Source organism: Plasmodium malariae (assembly GCF_900090045.1).
Source record: "Plasmodium malariae genome assembly, chromosome: 5".
Taxonomy (NCBI): Eukaryota; Apicomplexa; class Aconoidasida; order Haemosporida; family Plasmodiidae; genus Plasmodium; species Plasmodium malariae.
Genome location: NC_041779.1, coordinates 674,286 through 697,500, shown reverse-complemented (window position 1 = coordinate 697,500; position 23,215 = coordinate 674,286). Strand labels below are relative to the sequence as shown.

Genomic DNA, 23,215 nt, shown 5'->3' with positions numbered 1-23,215 from the left:
TATATTCATTTGTGCATTCATATAAAAGAGATAGACTTTCTTTTTCTGATAGTTGTTCACTCTTATAATCCATATTTTATATCTGTTCTTTTTTTTTTTATTTTTTATTATTTTTTTTTTTTTTTTGGAAAAATATGTTTTTCGTAAATTACTCTTCTTACCACTATAATTATTTTATCCTTGTTATTATCGTAATAACTACTCTTCTAATAAAATAAAAAAAAAAAAAAAAAAAAAAAAAAAAAATATAAATTTCCCAAAAAATTAATTTAAATCATCTGAAAAGGGGGGGGGGAATTACAAAACTGCAAAATTGCAAAATCGCAAAGTTTCGAAATTGCAAAATTGCAAAATCGCAAAGTTTCGAAATTGCAAAATTGCAAAATCGCAAAATCTCAAAGTTTCGAAATTACAAAACAGCAAAATTGCAAAATTGCAATTTCGAAATTTTGCAAAGTTTAACAAGCTCACGAAAATATAATGTATGAACTGTTCATGCAACAATGTGATAAAATTGGTCAGAATGTATATATTTACTTTGTATGCACATATTAAAACAGGCACTTAGACATACGTGCATACATATTTGAGTACGTGTTACTTGCATAACTGCATAAGTATTTATAAGTGATAATACAGGTGGAACATTTTTTGTTCTAAATGGAAAAAACTGTATTATACCACAGTGTAAAACTCCTTAAGAAATGCTCTTTTTTTATTTTATTATTTTTTTGGTTAAATGTAAACACTAGCAGTGTAACATAAACGTAGATATAGAAGAGAAAAAAAAAAAAAAAAAAGAATAAAAAAATAAATTAAATATAAAAATGAAAAGCAGCTTTATATAACAGTTGCTATTTTCATAAAACAGGCAAATTTTAAAGAATGATTTACACTTAGGGTAGGTACTTTTTGTTATATAATTTTTTTTTTTTTTTTTTTTTTTGCATTCTCTACATATTGCACATTCGATTGGTTAAGGTTCACATGTGAAGAATGCATACAAATATAAATGTATATGTATACAAACATATACACACATATTAATGTACATATGTATATATATATATATATATATATTCATACAGATATGTCAGCGCATAATACGAAACAACATAAAAGCACAAAAAAAAGGCAGTATATATACACAACTCTTCCAACATTATGATACATTAGCAGTAACAGATTTGTGTATTCCTTTTATTTTGGAGTACTCTTTTTTTATTGTATGTTTTGTATAAATGTGAACATATATTTGGTATGTATCCATACGGAATATATATCAATATATATATGAATCTATGCAAATAAATTCATACATATGTACATATTTGCATCCATACATACATATGTACTCTTATGAATATATTCACATATGTTCCCCTACCCCTTGACCGGTCCTTTTATCGAAAAATAATTATTCCGCTAAATACTTTGCATTTTTATGTCCTTAACTGCTTCTTGAAAAGTCATAATATTATGAACAAAAATATGTCAAAAATGAGTTAAAAAAAAAAAAAAAAATAAAATAAAATAAAAAAGCTAAGTGAACAGATAAATGCAACAATTTAAAAGGTTTGAAAAAAAAAAAAAATATATATATATATATATATATATATATACATATATTATTGCCATATAGAAGAATTCATCTTCCATATAAAGAAAAATACACTCAACCATCTCTTCTTATAACTTCATGATGCGCGTCGAATAACAAAAAGCTCGTAATTTAAAATGACAAAATGACGGAATGGTACACAGTAGAGTGTACCATAGAGTAATATAGTGTAACAGAATGTAAAGGTATTGCAGTTGTCAATATATATGCATATATATATATGTATACATATATTTATTTACATATATTTATATACATATATTTATATACATATATTTATATACATATATAGTAATAAATACACATATAGTAATATATACACATATAGTAATATATACACATATAGTAATATATACATATATATATGTTTTTTTTTTTTTTTTTTATTACATCATTGAAAGCAACTGTTCAAAATCATATTTCCATTGTCAAACAAAAAAAAAAAATTGTTGATAAATATATTTGAATATCTCGGCCTTCCCGTATTTACATATGCACATACATATATATATACATATGTACATATACATTATATACGCACATATTAATAAGCCCATATATATATAATATATATGTATATGTACGAAACGTGTGAATATAAACTTTTTAGGGTTTTCTAAGCAGTGGTGGAATTTGAAAAAGGAAAAAATATATATTTCTTCTAATAAAAAAAAAAAAAAAAACACACACACAAAATATAAAATCTTGTAAACATGAAAATTTGAAAATATGGAAATTTGAAAATATGAAAATTTGAAAATATGAAAATATGAAAATCTAAACATTCTTCATTTTACCATAATTTGTTACTGAAAATAAAATAGGAAAAATAAGTACGCGTGTGTCTACATATATATGTATATATACAGGTAGACTTCCAGGTAGACATATGCATATATAAAAATATATGAATGTAAGGATGCATAAAAATGTAATATATATATCCCTGCTTGTAAACGTATACGCATGTAGGACGTGTACGTTGTAATATAAAAGTGTAAATTCGTGTACATATTTACATACATTATGTACATATATAAAAATAGCATTCATTTGGTTAATATTAATAATGAGAATACTTTATATATATATATATTTATTCTTACATACATATATACACATATATTTGTTTTTTTTTCTTTTTTTCTTTTCCTTTTTTTTTAAACAAACGTTTTTTGTACACTGTTAATTCACACAGTATTAAAAATTTTTTCTCGATGTATTGTTATGGGAATGTACAAGAATAAAATTTATCATATTAAAGAAAAACAAAGGAGAAGAGTTAAAAAAAAAAAAAATAAAAGGAAAAAATAAAGAGGAAACAGATGTAAGATATAAGAAAAAAGAAGAATAAATAAATAAGACGAAGAGTTAGTGGCAAGGTTTATTAGGGAATAAAATAAGAGTAGTTTTTTATAGTTTCATTTTAAACATATTGTACTGTTATATATATAAATAAAAACGTATGCAGATGCGTGCGTACACATGTGCGCACGTACACATACACATATATATATATATATATGTACATATACATGTACCTACGAATGTGTAGATTCACATATATTGGTGCTAGATATGTATACATTTACTGTGTGCGCGGCATATAAATATAAAGATGTGTTCATGCGCACACGCTCCCATACATATATATTTATATATACATACATATATATATACATAAATATATATATATATACATACATATGTGCATACATATATGTACATATTCCCTCAAATATTCACGTAGCAACAACAACACACACCTCGGCAATATTCTTATCTACTTAATGAATATGTGTTATATCTCATCTGATTGGGAGAATCCATACCTCCATACATTAAATGTGTCATATAAGGTTGATGATGATTTCCCATCATTGGCTGTTGTACAGTATATGGTTGAGCAGGGGTAAGCTGTGGTTGTGTAGACTGATTTAACTGTACATAATGTTCTTCTCCTTTTTTCAACTGAACTTTTAAATGTTTTCCTGATACATAAAATCCATGCATACCCTTAATTGCATTTAATGCAGACTCTGTATTATTGAAACTAACAAATCCATACCCTTTGTTTCTGCCATTGGAATCTCTTTGTATTCTTGCGCTTACTACATACCCGAAATGTTGGAAATGCTAAGGTAAAAATAGAGGGGAAGGAAGATAAGTACACCACATATATGAACAGTTAAGTATATAAAGTCAAAAAGAAGCACAAAGGTATACACACACACGCGTGTATATATATATATATATATATACACGCGTGTGTGTATATATGCACTTATGTACGTATGTATGTATTTATGTACGTATATGTATGTGCATATATATGTATGTCTATGCACCAGCGCAACCACATGCCAAAGCGCTTCGCTTACTTGGTACAACTCCATATCCGTCCAATGGGATGGCAAATGAAAAACAAATACATTGGCACCAGGGGGACCGAAAGATGCAACTCCACTTTTCCCAGTATAATTAGTTTGTGTTATTTCTTTCGGTTTTTCCCATTGTGAATGACCAGTAACAGAATTATAATAATAAGGATGTCCGTCTGATGTTACATGTTTTTGCCATATATTCTTATTTGATGATGCTTGCATATCATTTGAGTTATTATATTTATAGCTAGCGAATCGTACATCTAAAGGCCTTTGGCTATTTGGAAATATACACTTATAATCTAAAGCTTCAATAGCTTTGTATGCTTCTGACCTCTGTTCATAAGTGATGAATGCCCACCCCCTTGGACTTTGAGCAGTTGCAGGTACGTAATACACTTGCGTTATTGTGCCGTATTTGGATGCCTCGGCTTTAAGCTCCTCCTGTACAAGTACACAGAAAGGGAAGAAACATATGGGCAAAAGTGAAATTAAGTGGGAGTAAATGCATATGTATGCACGCAAATATGTATACATGTGTACGTAAATAAATATACATATATATATATATATATATATATATATATATATATATATATTCACGTATTGATGCGAGCACGGATCGTTTGCACTGTTATAACTCATCCATGGTTGTGTCTATGTTTATGTAACAATTTACACAAAAAGAGTACAACACAAATTCTTAGTCGTCCAATGTTTCATTCAATGCTTTAAGTAAGATGTGCATAAAAAAGAGAGGGTCCATATCATAAGTTTATATGCATATACAGGTATACATTATAAATGTACATATATATATGTATGTTTATATGTATGTATATATGTATGTTTATATGTATGTTTATATGTATGTATATATGTAGGTATATATGTATGTATATATGTAGGTATATATGTATGTATATATGTAGGTATATATGTATGTATATATGTAGGTATATATGTATGTATATATGTAGGTATATATGTATGTATATATGTAGGTATATATGTATGTATATATGTAGGTATATATGTATGTATATATGTAGGTATATATGTAGGTATATATGTATATATGTAGGTATATATGTATATATGTAGGTATATATGTATATATGTAGGTATATATGCATATATATTTACATGCACACACAACTGTACATCACTTAATGCACCGTACCTCCGTAACATCTTTAGGTATGCTCCCGATAAATATTTTTGAAGAATTTGTTAATGACATTGTTTCTTTTTTTTTTTTTTATATAATTTGACTTATTTTTATTATATTTCCAAACGCTTCTAACTTGGAGCTTGTTAATACTAGCTGAGCTTTATTATATATGTATAAATTTACAAATATGTATAAACTTACATATATGTATATAAGTAAATGTGTATACTTGTATATACTTGTACTCTCCCTTAGCTATTACAACATCTGTTCTTACATTGAAAAGTGCAGAGTTTGCACACTACTGTGTTCACAACCAAAAAATAAAAAAATAATAAATTAATAATAAATACATAAATAAATATATAATTAAATATGTAAATATATGTGTAAATATATGTGTAAATATATGTGTAAATATATGTGTAAATGTATGTGTAAATATATGTGTAAATGTATGTGTAAATATATGTGTAAATATATGTGTAAATAAATATGTAATATACGTTTTACTTTGTAAAAAAAATAAAAATTAATAATTGAATGTCAGTATTAAGAACTTAAACAAGGTAAAGAATACTTATAAACGATGGGTGTTATTATTGAGGCTGACATTTTTACAAATTTTAATTTTATGTAATCATTTTATATATAACTTAACCAATTTATAGTCATTTCCCCAAATGGGAAATTTATGCCTTTTCGTAAACAGTTTTGTACTTGTTTGTTCTTTTATATAAAATATTCCTAGGATGCCGTTATATGATTATTTCTTTTACCTTCTCTCGTCATATATATTCACACATATATATACGTACGTATGTATGGATGTATGTACGTACGTATGTATGTATGTATGTACGTATGTATGTATGTATGTACGTATGTATGTATGTACGTATGTATGTATGTACGTATGTATGTATATATATATATATATATAAATATATATAATACATAAATACACATATACGCGTAATATATATTTCCTTTTTTCTTTTTTTTAATATTTCCCTGCTGTGCTATTTTGTTACATTGAAATATTTTGTTTTCCCCCCTACATATATATATGTATATATATATGACGTAAAGCGAGATAAATTTAATTTTTTTTTTTTCGCTATTTCGCTATTTGGTTGTTTTTATTTCTGTTTTTTTTTTTTTTTTTTTTTTTTTGTTTTCTTCTACTTGTAGCATATTCTTTTTTTTTTATTTAAAAAAATTAACTTGGATGATAGATGAGAAATTCAATGTAATAACATATTCACGACAATTAAAATGTTCAAAAAAAAAAAAAATTTAATAAAAAAATAAAATATAATATAATAAATAAAAATATATATATATATACATATATATATATATATATACATGTATATAATAAAATAAATGTAAAAATAAAAAGTAAAATAATGCAAAATGATAAAAAACATGAATATATATTGTATTGAATTATTAAATAGGCCCCTTCAAAATGTTATATATTTTTAAAAATATACGCAATACGTACATATATTATATATATATATTATATATATATATATATACGTATGTATATATATATGTAATTTGTGGTATGTACAATTTTCATAATTTATACATTATGCGCATATGAATTTTAATGTCGTAACTTTCAATTTTTCTAAAAACATTGGTTATAATTTATTTTGCATATTTTATATTTATGCTTCTAGGTTTTTTTATCTTTTTTAGGAGATGCAGTGCACGTGATATTATTGTAGTTACCTTTTTTCTTTATTTTTTTCGTTTATTTTTTCTTTTATTTTTACCTTTATATTGATTTTTTTTAAATCATTGCACGCGGAAAAGATAAATTGCATATTATATATATGTATATATGTTTTGTACATATAACATACATATATATATGTATGTTAAATATATGTGTTATACGTACATGTTTAAGCAAATGGTAATTTAATGTAAGCAAAAATATGGAAATTCTTAAAAGGGCATTATGCACCTGCAGATATAATTACTTTTGTAAAATGTAAATCACATACAAACACATAAAAATGTATGTACGTATGCATATATTTATGCATATAAGTATGATTATATATATGATTATATATATGTACATATTTACTCTGCTTCTTTAGGAGTAGACCATTTAAAATGCTTTTAACAATTTTTATATGCAACACAGAAGGTAAGATTCTTCTCGTGAGGGGAACATAAAAATACAATATTTTATTTTTCTTTTTTATAAATACGCACCTAGATTAATTTATTTTTGAGTCGCTTATAATTAGCATCATTAGAAGTATCAGTTGCCCTACACGTGCTAAAAGTGTTACAAGGTCATAGGTTTTATGAAGGAATTACACATTTTCTGAACAGTAAACGAAATAGCTTTAAACCTGCGAAATAGCAGTGTTATTTTGCCAAGTTTATTTCGTTTTGTGTATTTCGTTTTGTGTATTTTGTTTTGTTTATTTTGTTTTATTTATTTATTTTGTTTTATTTATTTATTTTGTTTTATTTATTTATTTTGTTTTATTTATTTATTTTGTTTTATTTATTTATTTTGTTTTATTTATTTATTTTTTTTTGTTTATTTATTTTTTTTTGTTTATTTATTTTTTTTTGTTTATTTTGTTTCGTTTTGTTTATTTATTTTATTTTTATTATTATTTTTTTTTATTTTGTTTCGTTTTGTTCATTTTTTTTAATTTTGTTTTGTATCACATGAACATTTATGTAAAAATAAGAATGTATACTGCTCGTTTGCTATACAAGTACGAATGTACCAGTATTAACATAATAAAGAAGCAAAAATGAGGAGAGAAAATTTTAATTTCCATTTATTAGAAGAAAAAAAAAAAAAAAAAGAATAAAATACAATACAATAAAATAAAATACAATAAAATAAAATACAATAAAATAAAATACAATAAAATTAAATACAATAAAATTAAATACAATAAAATATAGTACAATAAAATATAGTACAACAAAATTAAGTACAATAAAATATAGTACAATAAAAAGTACATACAATAATATTATTAAATTTGCTCATCTAAGTAAATACATATATATATATATATACCTTATTATAGATCATTTTTATGAGAAATATTGCCTTGTTTGTAAATTTAAAAAACTTTATACGTACCTTTTACGACAAATATTTACACAAAATTCAGTAGCACTTATAATGAGAACAATGCAAAAGACACAACTCAAGTGGTTCATTATTTAAACAACAGACGTGTAAAATTACTTTAATGTTACAGTTTTTCTATGTTTTTTCTTTTCTGCCGTATTTCCCCTTTTCCCTTTTAATTTTTTCCAATTTGTTCATATTTATTCCAAAATTTTTCCTGTTTTTCTTTTAATTGTTTTTCCATTTTTTCCTTTTGTCCCTATTTTTTATTCATTTATTTATTATTTTTTTTTTATTTGCTTTACTTTTTTTTGTTTTGCGATATACCCTTATGCTATACTGATATAGGGCAAAAGTCAACGACGAACAATAAAAAGGAAAAAAAAAGAAGAGCTAAAAAGAATTTGCTCTCAATTGAACAAATTAACAATAAAATAATCTTTAATAGCTTAATATAAATACATAAAAAAAGTAAAACATTGATTTAAGCATATTTTATAAATATAAAAAGTTCGCATTTAAATAGATATACCCTTAATTTAAGTTTTGTTGGTTCAGTAAGGACGACTGTTTCCTTAATTAAACTAGGATATTTGCATAAACATAATTTAGCTACGCATAATTTTGTTTATAAATAAATATGCCAAAGGTTTCATATATATCTCTTCGGCAATTATATATACATATAAACATATATATATATATATATATATATATTCCTACCACACGTTGCTATAAGGCAAAATCATCCAAACCATACAGACGCGCATACACTTGCAAATATGCCAATAAGCACATATAGCATTCTCAACTGCATTAAATTTTTAGCTCACACAAAAAAATTATACGGACGTGAAAGAGTAAAACAATAACAAAAAATGTACATGGTTAACCTTTTTAACACCTTCAACTATTTTATAAATTTTTATTTTTTTATATGTTACTTTCGAAATACATAAGGAAAACATTTTTTTTTTTAAGTATCCATATAATAATAAATTAAAAGGACAAATGTGCAACGTCAACAAATACTCGTTTTTCGTTCAAAAAAAAATGCATACAAAAAAAAAATAAAATTGGTGTTCTACTCCCTCTTTTCTTAATATAATGTGTATAACCAAAAAAAGGGTAAAAAAAGGTAAACAAAAGGTAAAAGAAGGGTAAAAAAAGGTAAACAAAAGGTAAAAAAAGGGTAAAAAAAAGGGTAAAAAAAAGAAGTAAAAAAAGAAGTAAAAAAAGAAGTAAAAAAAGAAGTAAAAAAGGAAGTAAAAAAAGAAGTAAAAAAAAAAGGGAATATAAAAATAATAGTACAATTTTATGTAAAATTTCCTTAAATGGCTGAAAAAAAAAAAAATTTCTTTTTGCGTTGACTATAAGGATTACCTCAAATATTTGAGGAACATATAAAAAAAAAAAAAAAATTGACAAGAAAAAATTCGACAAAAATAAAAGGAAAAAATGAGAAATACAACTCCGAACCAGAAACATGAACAATAAAAGAATTGTAAAAAAGGGAATGTAACATATATATTCTTATTCTATATCGTTAAAAATATTGCCCTTGGCCTTTTTTAAAATATATACCTGTATCATCGGTTATAATTTTGCATAAACAAGAGATAAAAAAAAAAAAAAAATACAAATAATTGAAGAAATACGCAATAGAAAAATTATAAAAGGTATTATTACATATTATTATATAAGTATACTTTACTATAATTCGTTATTTCGTCATTTTGAAGAAAATAACGAATGAAAAAAAATTTTAAAGCTTAGTTTGCATAGCGTATCCAACAAAATTTCGAAAGGGAAATTTCTTACATATTTTATATAATAATATTCATCCTTAACCAATTCGAAATGGAAAAAAAAGCGAAGGCATTTTCAACTACACGACATTGCCATTTATATGTTCACGTATAATATATGTTTGTATGCATATATATATTTATACATATACATGCATACGTGTACAATGTACCTGCTGTTTATTTTGTTTACCCTTTGATGAGTATTTTCAATGCTTCCAAGAATAAATTGCATATTTTTTTTCCTATTATGAATTATTCTTTAAAATTATCTCTTTTTTAAAAAAAAAAAAAGAAAAAGGAAAAAAAAGGCGAATTTTAAAAAAGCGTATTTTAAAAAAGCGTAATTCAAAAAAGCGTAATTCAAAAAAGCGTAATTCAAAAAAGCGTAATTCAAAAAAGCGTAATCCAAAAAAGCGTAATTCAAAAAAGCGTAATCCAAAAAAGCGTAATCCAAAAAAGCGTAATCCAAAAAACGTAATTCAAAAACGCGTAATTCAAAAACGCGCAATTCAAAAACGCGCAATTCAAAAACGCGCAATTCAAAAAACGCGCAATTCAAAAACGCGCAATTCAAAAACGCGCAATTCAAAAACGCGCAATTCAAAAACGCGCAATTCAAAAAAGCGTAATTCAAAAAAGCGTAATTTAAAAAAGCTCAAATATTTTTAACAATTTTAATCGTTAAAAAGATTTTTCTTCGATTTCTTTTTTTTTTTTTTTTTGCATTTTTTATCCATTTTATGCGCTTCGTTTGTTACCCCAGTATTTTTTTTGCGTTAATTTTTTTTTTTTTTTTCTAAATTTTAAACTTCGTTTTTTACCCATCCATTTTTGGCTAACACTTTTAGTAAAAATAATGAAAAAGATATGGAGTACATCGTTTACAATAAAAATGATGATCTGCTGAATTATCGAAATGAAATTTTAAAGAGAAGGAGGAAAATAAGTTCATATGATGATGATAATGATGATGATAATGATGATGATATATTTAAATATTATGATAACATAATAATTAATAAGGAAAATGATAAGTGTAATAAATTTTTGGAAAATAATTATAAGCAAACGCCATGTACTTCTTTTAATGGTAGGAATAAATGGGCCTTAAATGAAGAGGGGAAATACAGTTTATGGAGGAAAAAAGAAACAAAAATAAATTTATATCTATCAGGTGGCAATTATAGTGTCGATCGTGATAAATTGAGCAAACATGGATGTGAAGAATTACATAAATGCTATGAAGTTGAGCATGAGCTGATTGGATCCGTGTCTAGTAACTTATCAAATGTGGAATGTCAGAATTTTATACCGAACGTTACAATTAACAATTTTAATTCGACTGGTAACGTGAGTATAAATTCCATTGATCATTTAAATAACAAAATAACAAATAATAATGTATTGGGAACAGTTAATTGTAGTGAATATACCAATGTAAGCATTACAATATTAAATAAATGTACAAAAGTCCGTATGAGTGAGTATAATAATAATGCAAAATGGAAATTTGATGAATCCTTTCGTAGTGTGAATGATGGGAAACTCTGGTCATATAGTAAATTGAAAAATAAAGTATATACAAACAACACTCAGTGTGTTAACATAGCTACTGGTTTATCATATGAAAAAAATGATAACAATCTGCTGACATCTTACAACTCAACTTGTTATATTAACTCTAAGGAGGATATGTCCTCATGTGTTTCTACGAAGGGACAGTTCAGAACTTGTGGCTCAGAAAGCGGAAGTGCAAAAGACTCAGTTGAGGGTGATAATAATGGCAGTAACAGGGGCAGTGGTAATGGTAATAGAAGTTATAATGGAAGTAATAATGGAAGTAATAATTGCAGTGGTAATGGTAATAGAAGTTATAATGGAAGTAATAATGGAAGTAATAATTGCAGTGGTAATGGTAATAGAAGTTATAATGGAAGTAATAATGGAAGTAATAATGGCAGTAATAATGGTAATATGGTAGTAATAATGGTAGTAATAATGGTAGTAATAATGGTAGTAATAATGGTAGTAATAATGGTAGTAATAATGGTAGTAATAATGGTAGTAATAATGGTAGTAATAATGGTAGTAATAATGGTAGTAATAATGGTAGTAATAATGGTAGTAATAATGGTAGTAATAATGGTAGTAATAATGGTAGTAATAATGGTAGTAATAATGGCTGTAATAATGGCTGTAATAATGGCTGTAATAATGGCAATGGTGATGATGAAGATCATAATAAGAATTATCTGGATAGGAAGAGGGGGCAAATTGCCGATGGGGATGAAGATGAAGGAAATTGCAAGAAGGGGAAAGAGAGAAACGCTAGCATTGATTTTTTAAACAAAGAAAACGATGGTGGAAAAAAGGATGACAAGATGAATGATCATGATCAGAATATTAATAACATTGAAAATAACAGCAAAGCGAATGAAAACGGAACAAACAGCACGATTAATGGCAATTTAAGTACTGACCTTAGAGGGGGCATAGTGAATAACTATAACGATAACAGAAAAAATGCGAACTGCTATGGCAAGCTGTACAGCTCTAACGAGTATAAAAATAGTAGTGTGACAAATAAAGAGGATATTAATGAGGCAAATAATAAGATAATGTATAACAGCATTGATGGTAGTAGTGGATGTAATGAAAATTCTGAACAGGACAGGTTAATAAATGAACAGAGGAAAATGCAAGCAAACAGTAAATTTGAAAATGCGAAGAGTATGAACGTAAATAATAATAATATGAGCGTGAATAATAATTTAAGCAGGGATAATAATTTAAGCATGGATAATAATTTAAGCATGGATAATAATTTAAGTATGGATAATAATTTAAGTATGGATAATAATTTAAGTATGGATAATAATTTAAGTATGGATAATAATTTAAGCATGAAAAACAATATGAACTTAAATAGCATGAACATAAATGATAGTAACAATATGATGGTAAGCGCCGAAATTAAGAACGACCAAAACTTTACTGCACAGAAAACAGGTAGCAGTAAAAATGCAAGGAGTGCGAATAATACAATGAATATTGCTAACAATATACCTTTTGCAAAAAATAAAAATATTATAGCTAATACACAAATGGTTTATATGAATGGGGAGTGTAACCCAAGTACATATAAAACATTGTCAGGTAATAAACGACATAGATCAAATAAAATGAACGAAATGAACCGAATTAACAACAGTATAAATGTTAAAGAAACGATTGAAGAATTTCGTCCAGAAAGTAAAAGAAAAGAATTAGATAAAACGGACTGTATAGATAGTAGTAGTGTACCTAATGAGAAGGACGAGCACAATTTTGTAAACAGTATGAACAATTTAGGAAGTAATGTAAATATGTTTCACATAAGTGGAATAAACAACTTGTTAAATAATAATAATAATAATATGATGATGATGAATCGAATGAATAATAATATGCATGTAATTAAAAATATCAATAATAGTAATAATAATAATAATAATAGTAATAATAATAATAATAATAATAATAATAATAATAATAATAATAGTAATAGTAATAATAGTAATAGTAATAATAGTAATAGTAATAATAGTAATAGTAATAATAGTAATAGTAATAACAGTAACAGTAATAACAGTAACAGTAACAGTAATAACAGTAACAGTTTAATTTCTGTGAATAACAACATGCAACTGACAAATATTAATCCGTATAATTTTAGTACACATCCATATAACAATATGCCCATGTTTAACCCTATTGCTAATGCTTCTAATAATTTTATGGCCAATGGTCAGATTGGTCAACATATGCCTTTTAACTCAATGAACGAAATGCAGGCTGGTGGAGTTAATTGTATGATGATGAATGGTAATATGAATATCAGCGGTGTGAATGGCGCCATAAGTGTCAATGTAGGCGATAATATGCATAGTATTAATGGAAATATGAATATGCCTTACCTGAATAGTGCAGGAAGAAACATAACTGTTCCCCATTTAGGGGCAAAAGATGGAAAAGGCATATTTGGAAAAAACAGCAACGAGAACAACATCAGCAACAACAGCAACAACAGCAACAGCAACAACATCAACAGCAACAACATCAACAGCAACAACAACAACAGCAACAACAATAACAGCAACAACAGCAACAACAACAATAATAATAATAATAATAATAACTCAGATGAATACGGTGAACAAATCAGAAAAATGAACTCAAATAATGCCAACTTCAGAAATTCAAATAAATCGACAAATAACAGTGAAAACAGTAAAAAGACTGTAAAAAATATACGCCTTGAAAATCTAAATTTTAGTGAAAATATCAACTTAAAAAATGTGGATGGTCTAGATTTGAGCGTAAACTTTGTAAATGGAAAATACTCTTCAAAACTAAACGTAGATGAAAAGATTTACAATATAGTGCATTATATTGTTAAGAATTCTTTGGTCGACTATTTGTTTGATTTTTATAATAATGAAAGTTTGATATATAAGGACAAAGTGGACCTATCTGACGCTATCAGCTGTGATAGTAGTGGCATGGGAGGAATAAGCGGCGTAAGCGGCAGTCCGAACAACAACAATAACAATAGCAGAGGTAATAACATAAAATTGATGGAGGATGAAAAGAGGGACGAGGTGAAAGGGGTTACAAGTTGTTACAACGAGGGTGATACGAAACAGGGTTATACAAATGATGCGGTTAATGAAGGAAAAAAGGAAAAGAACGAAAAGGATGAGAAGAACGAAAAGGATGAGAAGAACGAAAAGGATGAAAAGAACGAAAAGAACGAAAAGGATGAAAAGGATGAAAAGGATGAAAAGGATGAAAAGAACGAAAAGAACGAAAAGAACGAAAAGGACCAAAATAGTCGAAGTAGTGAAAAATTAAATAATTGTAAAATGGAAGATGGCAGTTCCTTTACAAACAATGAAAACTTTTTTGTTAAGGAAAATAACTCGATTGATACAAAAGACGACGAAAATGGAGATGCAAATAAAAGCACAAATGACAAAGCAGCTGAGAGTAATACCGTCACTACTGGTAAAGCTATTACTACTACCAATACTTCCATCACTGGAAGAGAAAACTCTGGAGATACAAAATTTGAAGACAAACAAGGTACTAAGGGTGCAGACACAGAACAGTCAAATAAACCTATGGAAGATAAGAACCCCAATGAAAATACGAATGAGTCAAGTAAAAATAACAGCAGCAATTATGACGCGGAGAACGCAGCAAATGATAACAAAAATGAATCTTGTAATGATGAAGCAGAAAGGAAAAAGAAAGATGGGCCATCAGATGAACAGCTTAATCAAAATGTTAAAAGGGATGTTACGAAGATTAGAATAGGAGACAGTAGTAGTAGTGGTACTGCTGAAAATAACAAATCAATACTAATAGAAATATCAAAAAGTATATGCTCAATAATTAATTTACAGCAACTTGTACCAGTCAGTGCTAGGTTAAGTAATCCTAATCTAATATATGATCCTAATTATGAAACTATATATTCAAAATGGAAAACATTTTTACGAAAAGAACAATCAAGTGGTAATTTAATTAGCATGACTTTTTCAAGAGATTTTTTACACACTGTTCTCTTGTGTAACTACGTTGCTATAATTGAAGATTTAAAAAAAACAGCAGTTAAGAAAAAAATAAAATATTTCTTCCTTCATTTATGCTTGGAAGCGGGCTTACCGATTAACGTAGCGCAGATGCTGTTCGTTAATGCAACGAAGCAGAGTAACAAACTGCAGGTAATATTTGCAGCTTGAGGAATTCGGCTAGCTATTACGTGTTTAGGCGTACGTATGCATTTTCATGTGCTTATTTGTATGTCTCTTCCGTATGACAGTTGTTTATTGTTTAGTGTTTTACATTTTACGTTTTATGTTTTACGTTTTACGTTTTATGTTTTACGTTTTATGTTTTACGTTTTATGTTTTATGTTTTACGTTTTACGTTTTACGTTTTATGCTTTTTTCTTTTTTTTTTTTTTTTTTCCCACACGTATCACACTCCATTTTATGTGTAGTCCTTGTTGCCATCGGAAACGGGGTTGGGATATTTGCACAGAGACACAGGAGGAGCTAAGGAAGAAAACATGGGTATCATTACATTTGAATGTATAACTAATGATAGGGAACCTGATCATTTAATAAAATTAATAACACTAAAAAATATTTTCTCAAGACAGTTACCAAAGATGCCTAGAGAGTATATTGTGAGGCTTGTATTTGATAGAAACCACTATACATTTTGTTTACTTAAAAAGAATACGGTAATTGGAGGTGTTTGCTTCAGACCTTATTTTGAACAGAAATTTGCAGAAATAGCATTTTTAGCTGTTACATCAACGGAACAAGTGAAGGGATATGGTACTAGGTTAATGAACCATCTGAAGGAGCATGTTAAGAAGTTTGGCATCGAATATTTCCTGACGTATGCAGGTTAGTTTAGTGCTTTTCGTTTTTACGTTACGTGAATGTGGGCGGATGCTCATTTTGAACTTTTTTTTTTTTTTTTATTTGCGCCAAATGGGTTGGAAAGAAAAGGAGAAGAATGGGAGGAGAAGGGGAAAGATAAAAAGAGAGGAATAAAAAATAAGAGATAAAAACGGAGTTTTTTTTAATTCGTTCAAAACTTTGTAACACATTATAACATTTCATTGTTTTTCTTTATTTTAATGTTGTATGTTCTTCATTTTACAACTATGCATATCACGTTCATACATTTCACTGCTTTACGTTTTTCCCCTTTTTTCATACTGGGCGCCCACGACTGCAGACAACTTTGCCATAGGCTACTTTAGGAAGCAGGGGTTTTCTCAGAAGATTTCAATGCCAAAAGAAAGATGGTTTGGGTACATAAAAGACTACGATGGAGGAACATTAATGGAGTGTTACATCTTTCCAAATATAAATTATTTAAAACTTTCCGAAATGTTATATGAACAAAAAAAGACAGTAAGGAAAGCAATTCATTTTATAAAACCACAAGTTATTTTTAAAGGATTAAATTATTTCTTAGAAAATAAAGGAGCAAATTTACATCCTAGTAGTATTCCCGGATTGATAGAAATAGGATGGAAGAAGGAAAATAAGGAAGTTACAAAAAAAATTCATAATAAAGATATACAATTAAAAGATCAAATATTAGATGTTCTAGATTTTTTGGAAAAACAACAATCTGCATGGCCCTTCTTAAAACCTGTTAGTCTTTCGGAAGCTCCCGATTACTATGACATTATAAAGGAACCCACGGATATTCTTACCATGAGGAGAAAGGCAAGACATGTAAGGGGGGCGTAAAACGGAAAACGAAAATATAAGAAAAAATAGAAAATAAATAAGAGAAAAATACATATAGTACTACTGCCATCGCTGCTGATATACACCGCATCCTGTTTATTCTTATGTAATTTACTGTTTACATTTTATTTTATAATTTATTTTTATTATATTCTTTTTGTTTGCTTGTTTGTTCATTTTTTTTTTTTTTTTTTTTTCCCTCCATTTTGCCAATTCTTGCAGGGTGAGTACAAAACGAAGGAAGATTTTGGAATTGAGCTAAAAAGGATGTTTGACAACTGCCGCCTGTACAATGCCCCAACGACCATATACTTCAAATATGCAAATGAATTACAAGCTCTCATATGGCCAAAATATGAGTGCATAAGTGAAAGTGCAAAGTAGTATGTGCTGTTACGTTATACTATCTCTTTTTCTTTTTTTTCTTTTTTTTTTTTTTTTAATTTTTGATGAGAAGAAGGTAAAAGTGAAAAAAAAATATTATGGAGTTCAAATCCTTCTGGTGCAGATAAATATTATGATTGACTTGTTTTGAACCGTCTTAAAGTTTTCAGCTTATTATATTTGCCATAAAATTTATAATATGATGACTCAATTGGATTTTTTTTTTTTTTTTTTTTTTTTTTTTTTTGAGGAAGTGGAGGTGATAATAGAAACAAACAGATAAATTATTTATTTGCTTATGTTCCTATACCTAGTGATGTGTACAAATTAGTTGTACACCCTTTATTTTATTTAATTTTCCTGTTATTCTACTTCATTCAATTTATGTACTGTATTTTTATTAATGTTCATTTGGTGTAGCTTAACCTTATGAGACCATGCGTTCGTGCGTGCCCTCCTTTGCTTTTTCTTATTGATGTTATAATTTTTTTATATTTATGTTTCAGACATATTCCGCAATTATATAAACATAAATAAATAAATAGATATATAAATAAATAAATAAATATATAAATAAATAAATATATAAATAAATAAATATATAAATATATATATATATATATATATATATGTTGGCATGGCTGGTTTATTTTTTTTTTTTTTTTTGACCATTTAGAAATAAGATGTTATTACAACATGTAATATGAAAAATATTGAATTTTTTGCGCCAAACTTTCTAACGTATTTTTTAAAACAAAAATAGTAATATAGTAAAATAGTGAAACAGCAAATTATTGAAATTGTAAAAGAGTAAATACTAAAATGCTTAAATATTTTGGAAAAAGCTTATCATATGCATTTGCAAATCCCGCCTAGGGTGTTAAATTGCAATGCTATTTAAATTTGTTTCTTTTTTTTTTTCAGGTATCATAAATATGTAATATATATATAAAACTTTTTCGTCCATTTCTCCCTGTTCATCTTTGTGTACTAGTTGTGTCTTTTCCAGATTTGCAGCCTTATTCGCACAAGCCATACATTAACAATACGTCTTTCTGTACCCCTTTTTCAAACGTGAACATAAGAAAATTGATTCCTACAATTGATACAATTATTTTTATATTGTTATCATTACTTTTGTATAGCCACAACAATTTACATATGTGTGCCTTCAGCACAAATAGGAATTTAAAAAAGATACTTTTATTTATTTTTTTTTTTTTTCTGTTTTTACATTTTGAGCTCATTTACTTTTTTATAATTAGGAGTAATGTGCATAAAGTATTATCAGAAAAAAGGAAAAAAAAAAAAAAAAAGAGTAAAAACCTTAATTTTATGATGCATACAGAACATGTGTAAAATAATGTAGAAGAAGACATGAAAGTTCAAATAAAGCAGGAAAAAAGTAGACATAAAAATAAAAATAAAATAAAAGGCATAAAAGTAAGCTGAAAATATAGAGCTCTTTACAATTATTGCAGCGCGAACAGCTCATTAATTCATTCTCTTAACACCTTACTTGGGGATACATAATCTGCTTTTATGTCGTCTTTGTGTTGATTGACAGTGGTACAAATTATTAAATGTAGATTTTTTGTTAATACTGTGTAGCTCTATGTATATCGTCAGCGAGCGAACACCCAAAACACTCGGAAATTTACTCGCATATGAGTGAGGATATGCAAGTTATGTGCGTAAATACATGTGCGTAAGTACATGTGCGTAAATACATGTGCGTAAGTACATGTGCATAAATACATGTGCGTAAATACATGTGCGTAAGTACATGTGCGTAAATACATGTGCGTATATACATTCACATAAACCCACGAACAAAACATTCTTTAAGTAATTAGCAAAATAATTATCAAATAATTAGCAAATAATTATCAAATAATTATCAAATAATTAGCAGATAATTATCAAATAATTATCAAATAATTATCAAATAATTATCAAATAATTATCAAATAATTATCAAATAATTAGCAAATAATTAGCAAATAATTATCAAATAATTAGCTAATAATTAACAGCATCACTCGAAAAAACATGCACAGAAGGCCCCTGTGTGCTCGGCTGCGCAATTAGCGAACATGCAGGATAGAGCTCAAGATAGGAGCAACTAGAAAAATAGCAAAATTGCGCACATACACATATGTAGCAGTTCTTCATTCGAATATTTCCAAATGGTAAATAAAAGAACATGTTTCATTTATATGAACTTTTAATGTTTTTTTTAAGACAACCAAGAGATGCGTATGAAGAGGAATTTTTAGGTCCAATATTTTTGCAATTTTATGATAAAAATTATTATAGAAGAGACCTAATAATAAAGAATAGACGAGGAGAAAAACTCAAGTGTTCTTTCTTTACTCCATTTAATTATAATGAAAATACACCTTGTGTTATATATACTCACTCAAGTAGTAGTTGTCAGTTGGAGGTACTGGACATTTTGCACATCCTTCTTATATGTGAATGCTCTGTTTTTTCTTATGACTGTGCAGGATGTGGTTTATCTGATGGGTATTATTCAACAAAAGGGTGGAATGAACCCCAAGATTTGTTTTTAATTTTAAATCACTTAAGGAATGTAGAAAAAATCAAAAATTTTGCTCTTTGGGGAAAATATTGTGGTGCTGTAAGTTCAATTATTGTAGCATCTTTGGATGACAACATCAAATTACTAGTAATACATTGTACAAGCGATACGTCCTCTTCTTATTCTACTGTGTATACTGGACAATCTGCACCAATGATGCACATGAGGACGTGTGTGTATGTGTGTGTGTATGTGTGGGTATATGTGTGTGTATGTGTGGGTATATGTGTGTGTATGTGTGGGTATATGTGTGTGTATGTGTGTGTATATGTGTGTGTATGTATATGTGTGTATGTATATGTGTGTATGTATATGTGTGTATGTGTGTGTGTATGTGTGGGTATATGTGTGTGTATGTGTGTGTGTGTTTGTGTGGGTAGTTACTCTCCAGTTGAGCTGATAGCACACATCCTACAAATAACATTTTCATGTCCTTTTTTGTCGACACTTTGCAACAGATTTTGGATTCGCCATATGTGTCTTTAGTAGAATTATACAAGACAACATTCCACTTAAGAGCAAAGAGAAAAAGAGAGATACTTTTTAAAAACATCTGTTTATATTTTGCAAGGAGAAAAATAAAAAGAAGTTTTCAGTATGACATAAATAATGTATGTCCTGTGTTTTTTATTGAAGATATAACGATACCAACAATTTATATTTTTTCAAAAAATGACAAAATTGTAAATCCAGCTCATTCTTTATATTTAGCGTACAAACAACAAAAAGCAAAAAAAATTATTTATATATCCGAAAAGGCAACACAATCATATGAATCTTTCTCGTATGATAGTAAATTAATTTTAGCCATTCGATCTGTTTTATGTTGTTCTCCTTATGAAACAGACTTAAGCAAAACTTTTGACACAAACACCTATTTAAAATTGTTTAATGAGTTAAGAGATATATATGCTTACGAGTTTGAATTTATTGATAATTTGATAACGAAAAAAATGAAAAAAAAAAATAAAATCATTAATAGTGTTAAGAAGTTTGTATGTTTTAAATATCAATATAAGTGTTCCCTTAACTCATCAAACTGTATGAAGTAAGGACGCGGGAAAGACTCAAAAAAAATAAAAAATAAAAAATATTCATAAATATGCGCATAAATATAACATATATATACATACCTACACGCACATATACGTGCTACATGTGTGCAATATACACATGATGATGTAACAGGAAGTTGCTTCAATATATATGCCGAAAATGACAAGAGAAAAATATTCTAAAAAATGAAAACATTGCATAATAGATAATGAAAGCACAATGGAAGACAGTTATGTTACTAGCGTATTAAATCATATATGTATATTTTTATGTATATATACGTATGTATAAATGTATATATATATTTTTTATCTTTTTTTAAGTCAATCTACTATGGATTCTACCCTGGGTACAAGTATCAGTAAGACTTCATTTTTTTTTCATTACACAAAGTCAAGAGGAATGAATGTTTAGTCAATTTATTTTAACACTGTTTAGTTTTAGCTAGCTAAATAGCTATTTTTTTTTTTTTTTTTTTTTTCCCTTTTACGAACAGTTGAAAATGAAAAATGTGAAAACTACAAAGATGGCAAATTTAATGAATCCAGAATAGCAAATGAATGTGAATATTTATTTGCCGATGTTGACAATATAATGGAAGATTCTAATGATGCCAACTTTTTTAAAAATCAGGATATCAATAATTTAAATAGTTTTAGTCGAACGTTTGACAGAACTGAGCAGGCAAATGAAAGACCATTTAAAATACTTCATATGCAAAGTGCAAGAAGTGCTTTGAAATCGAGTAAAAATAAAAAAGAAAAAAGAATGAAGCGCGTCATAAAAAATTCTGAATTAATCTGTAGAACAGATACGAAAAATACATTTTACGTAACTTGCATAAACTCTGTCCACTTTGCTAAACTTGAACCTTTTTTTTTTTTTTTTTTTTGTGTGTGTGTAATAGAAAAAAACACGTATAAAAAGTCTTTAACATGGGATAGTAAGCTACAGAGTTCTATTACATATTTCAAGGAAGACTGTCCTTTTGAACTGTTGAGGAATGAGTAGTGTTTGAGAATGGCTTTATATATCCCTTTTTATTGATATGCTCTAATTAAGCATATATACATGTATGTATGTACATATGTACGTAAATATATATATATATATATATACATGTCCCGGGGTGTACGCACACCTGTGTAATGTTATACAAGCATTCGTTTTGTTGAAATTTTTCCGCCAATTAAAATACTGGATTTACTATTTAGTTGAAAGCGTTTTGTATACATGTATTTAACATAAATTAAAGTTATATATAAAATGTGATACATTTCTAGTTGTATAATTCCGCCATGAACTTTTTTTTTCCGAGGATTTTTTTTTTTTTTTTTTTTTCTGTACTGAATTATGTCTTAATACAACAAAAAGGATAATTAAGAATTTGTACATACGGTATTATCATCATTTTGAATTATAGTATATTCTCGCATTTTTTCAAGTGATAAAAATAGTAAAGCTGGAATATATGACCCAAAGGAACGTTTGCAAAAATGAGTAGAGAATTAAAAAATTTTTCTTTTTTTTTTCATTCAGTTGTTCATTATTTATATCAGCACGCAAAATATATTACGCATATACATACATACGTATTCATATATGTACTTTTTTTTTTTTTTTTTTTTTGAAAAAAAATAATAAAAAAACGAAAACAACGTGTAAACTAAAACGAATGTAAAAAGAGCATAAAAAAGCGACACGCATAAAGACGAATTGCGTAAA

At 27.1% G+C, this 23,215-nt stretch overlaps 4 protein-coding genes across 4 annotated transcripts in view; 2 read left to right on the top strand and 2 right to left on the bottom strand.

Annotated features, from left to right (window-relative positions):
• The window catches only part of PmUG01_05022900 (RWD domain-containing protein, putative), a gene marked incomplete at both ends in the record, with an annotated part of 1,636 nt that extends 1,563 nt beyond the window's left edge, over positions 1-73 (bottom strand). Inside the window, one exon of the mRNA XM_029003428.1 lies at positions 1-73. This exon is cut by the window's left edge and continues 126 nt beyond it. Coding sequence (XP_028860375.1) covers positions 1-73 — 73 coding nt within the window.
• Positions 74-3,400: 3,327 nt separating this feature from the next.
• On the bottom strand, positions 3,401-5,248 carry PmUG01_05022800 (RNA-binding protein, putative; the record flags this gene model as incomplete). Its single annotated transcript, XM_029003427.1, has 3 exons — positions 3,401-3,732; positions 4,062-4,449; positions 5,189-5,248. The coding sequence occupies 3 exons, from the start codon at positions 5,246-5,248 to the stop codon at positions 3,401-3,403; spliced, it is 780 nt and encodes a 259-aa protein (XP_028860374.1).
• Positions 5,249-10,990: 5,742 nt separating this feature from the next.
• Positions 10,991-17,829, top strand: GCN5 (histone acetyltransferase GCN5, putative; the record flags this gene model as incomplete). Its single annotated transcript, XM_029003426.1, has 5 exons — positions 10,991-11,844; positions 12,105-15,891; positions 16,170-16,584; positions 16,922-17,430; positions 17,668-17,829. 5 exons carry the CDS (start codon positions 10,991-10,993, stop codon positions 17,827-17,829), a joined length of 5,727 nt encoding a protein of 1,908 aa, XP_028860373.1.
• A 2,206-nt stretch (positions 17,830-20,035) lies between these two features.
• PMUG01_05022600 (inner membrane complex protein 1i, putative) lies at positions 20,036-22,501 on the top strand (the record flags this gene model as incomplete). Its single annotated transcript, XM_029003425.1, has 4 exons — positions 20,036-20,608; positions 20,893-21,475; positions 21,987-22,235; positions 22,398-22,501. The coding sequence occupies 4 exons, from the start codon at positions 20,036-20,038 to the stop codon at positions 22,499-22,501; spliced, it is 1,509 nt and encodes a 502-aa protein (XP_028860372.1).
• Positions 22,502-23,215: the final 714 nt, after the last annotated feature.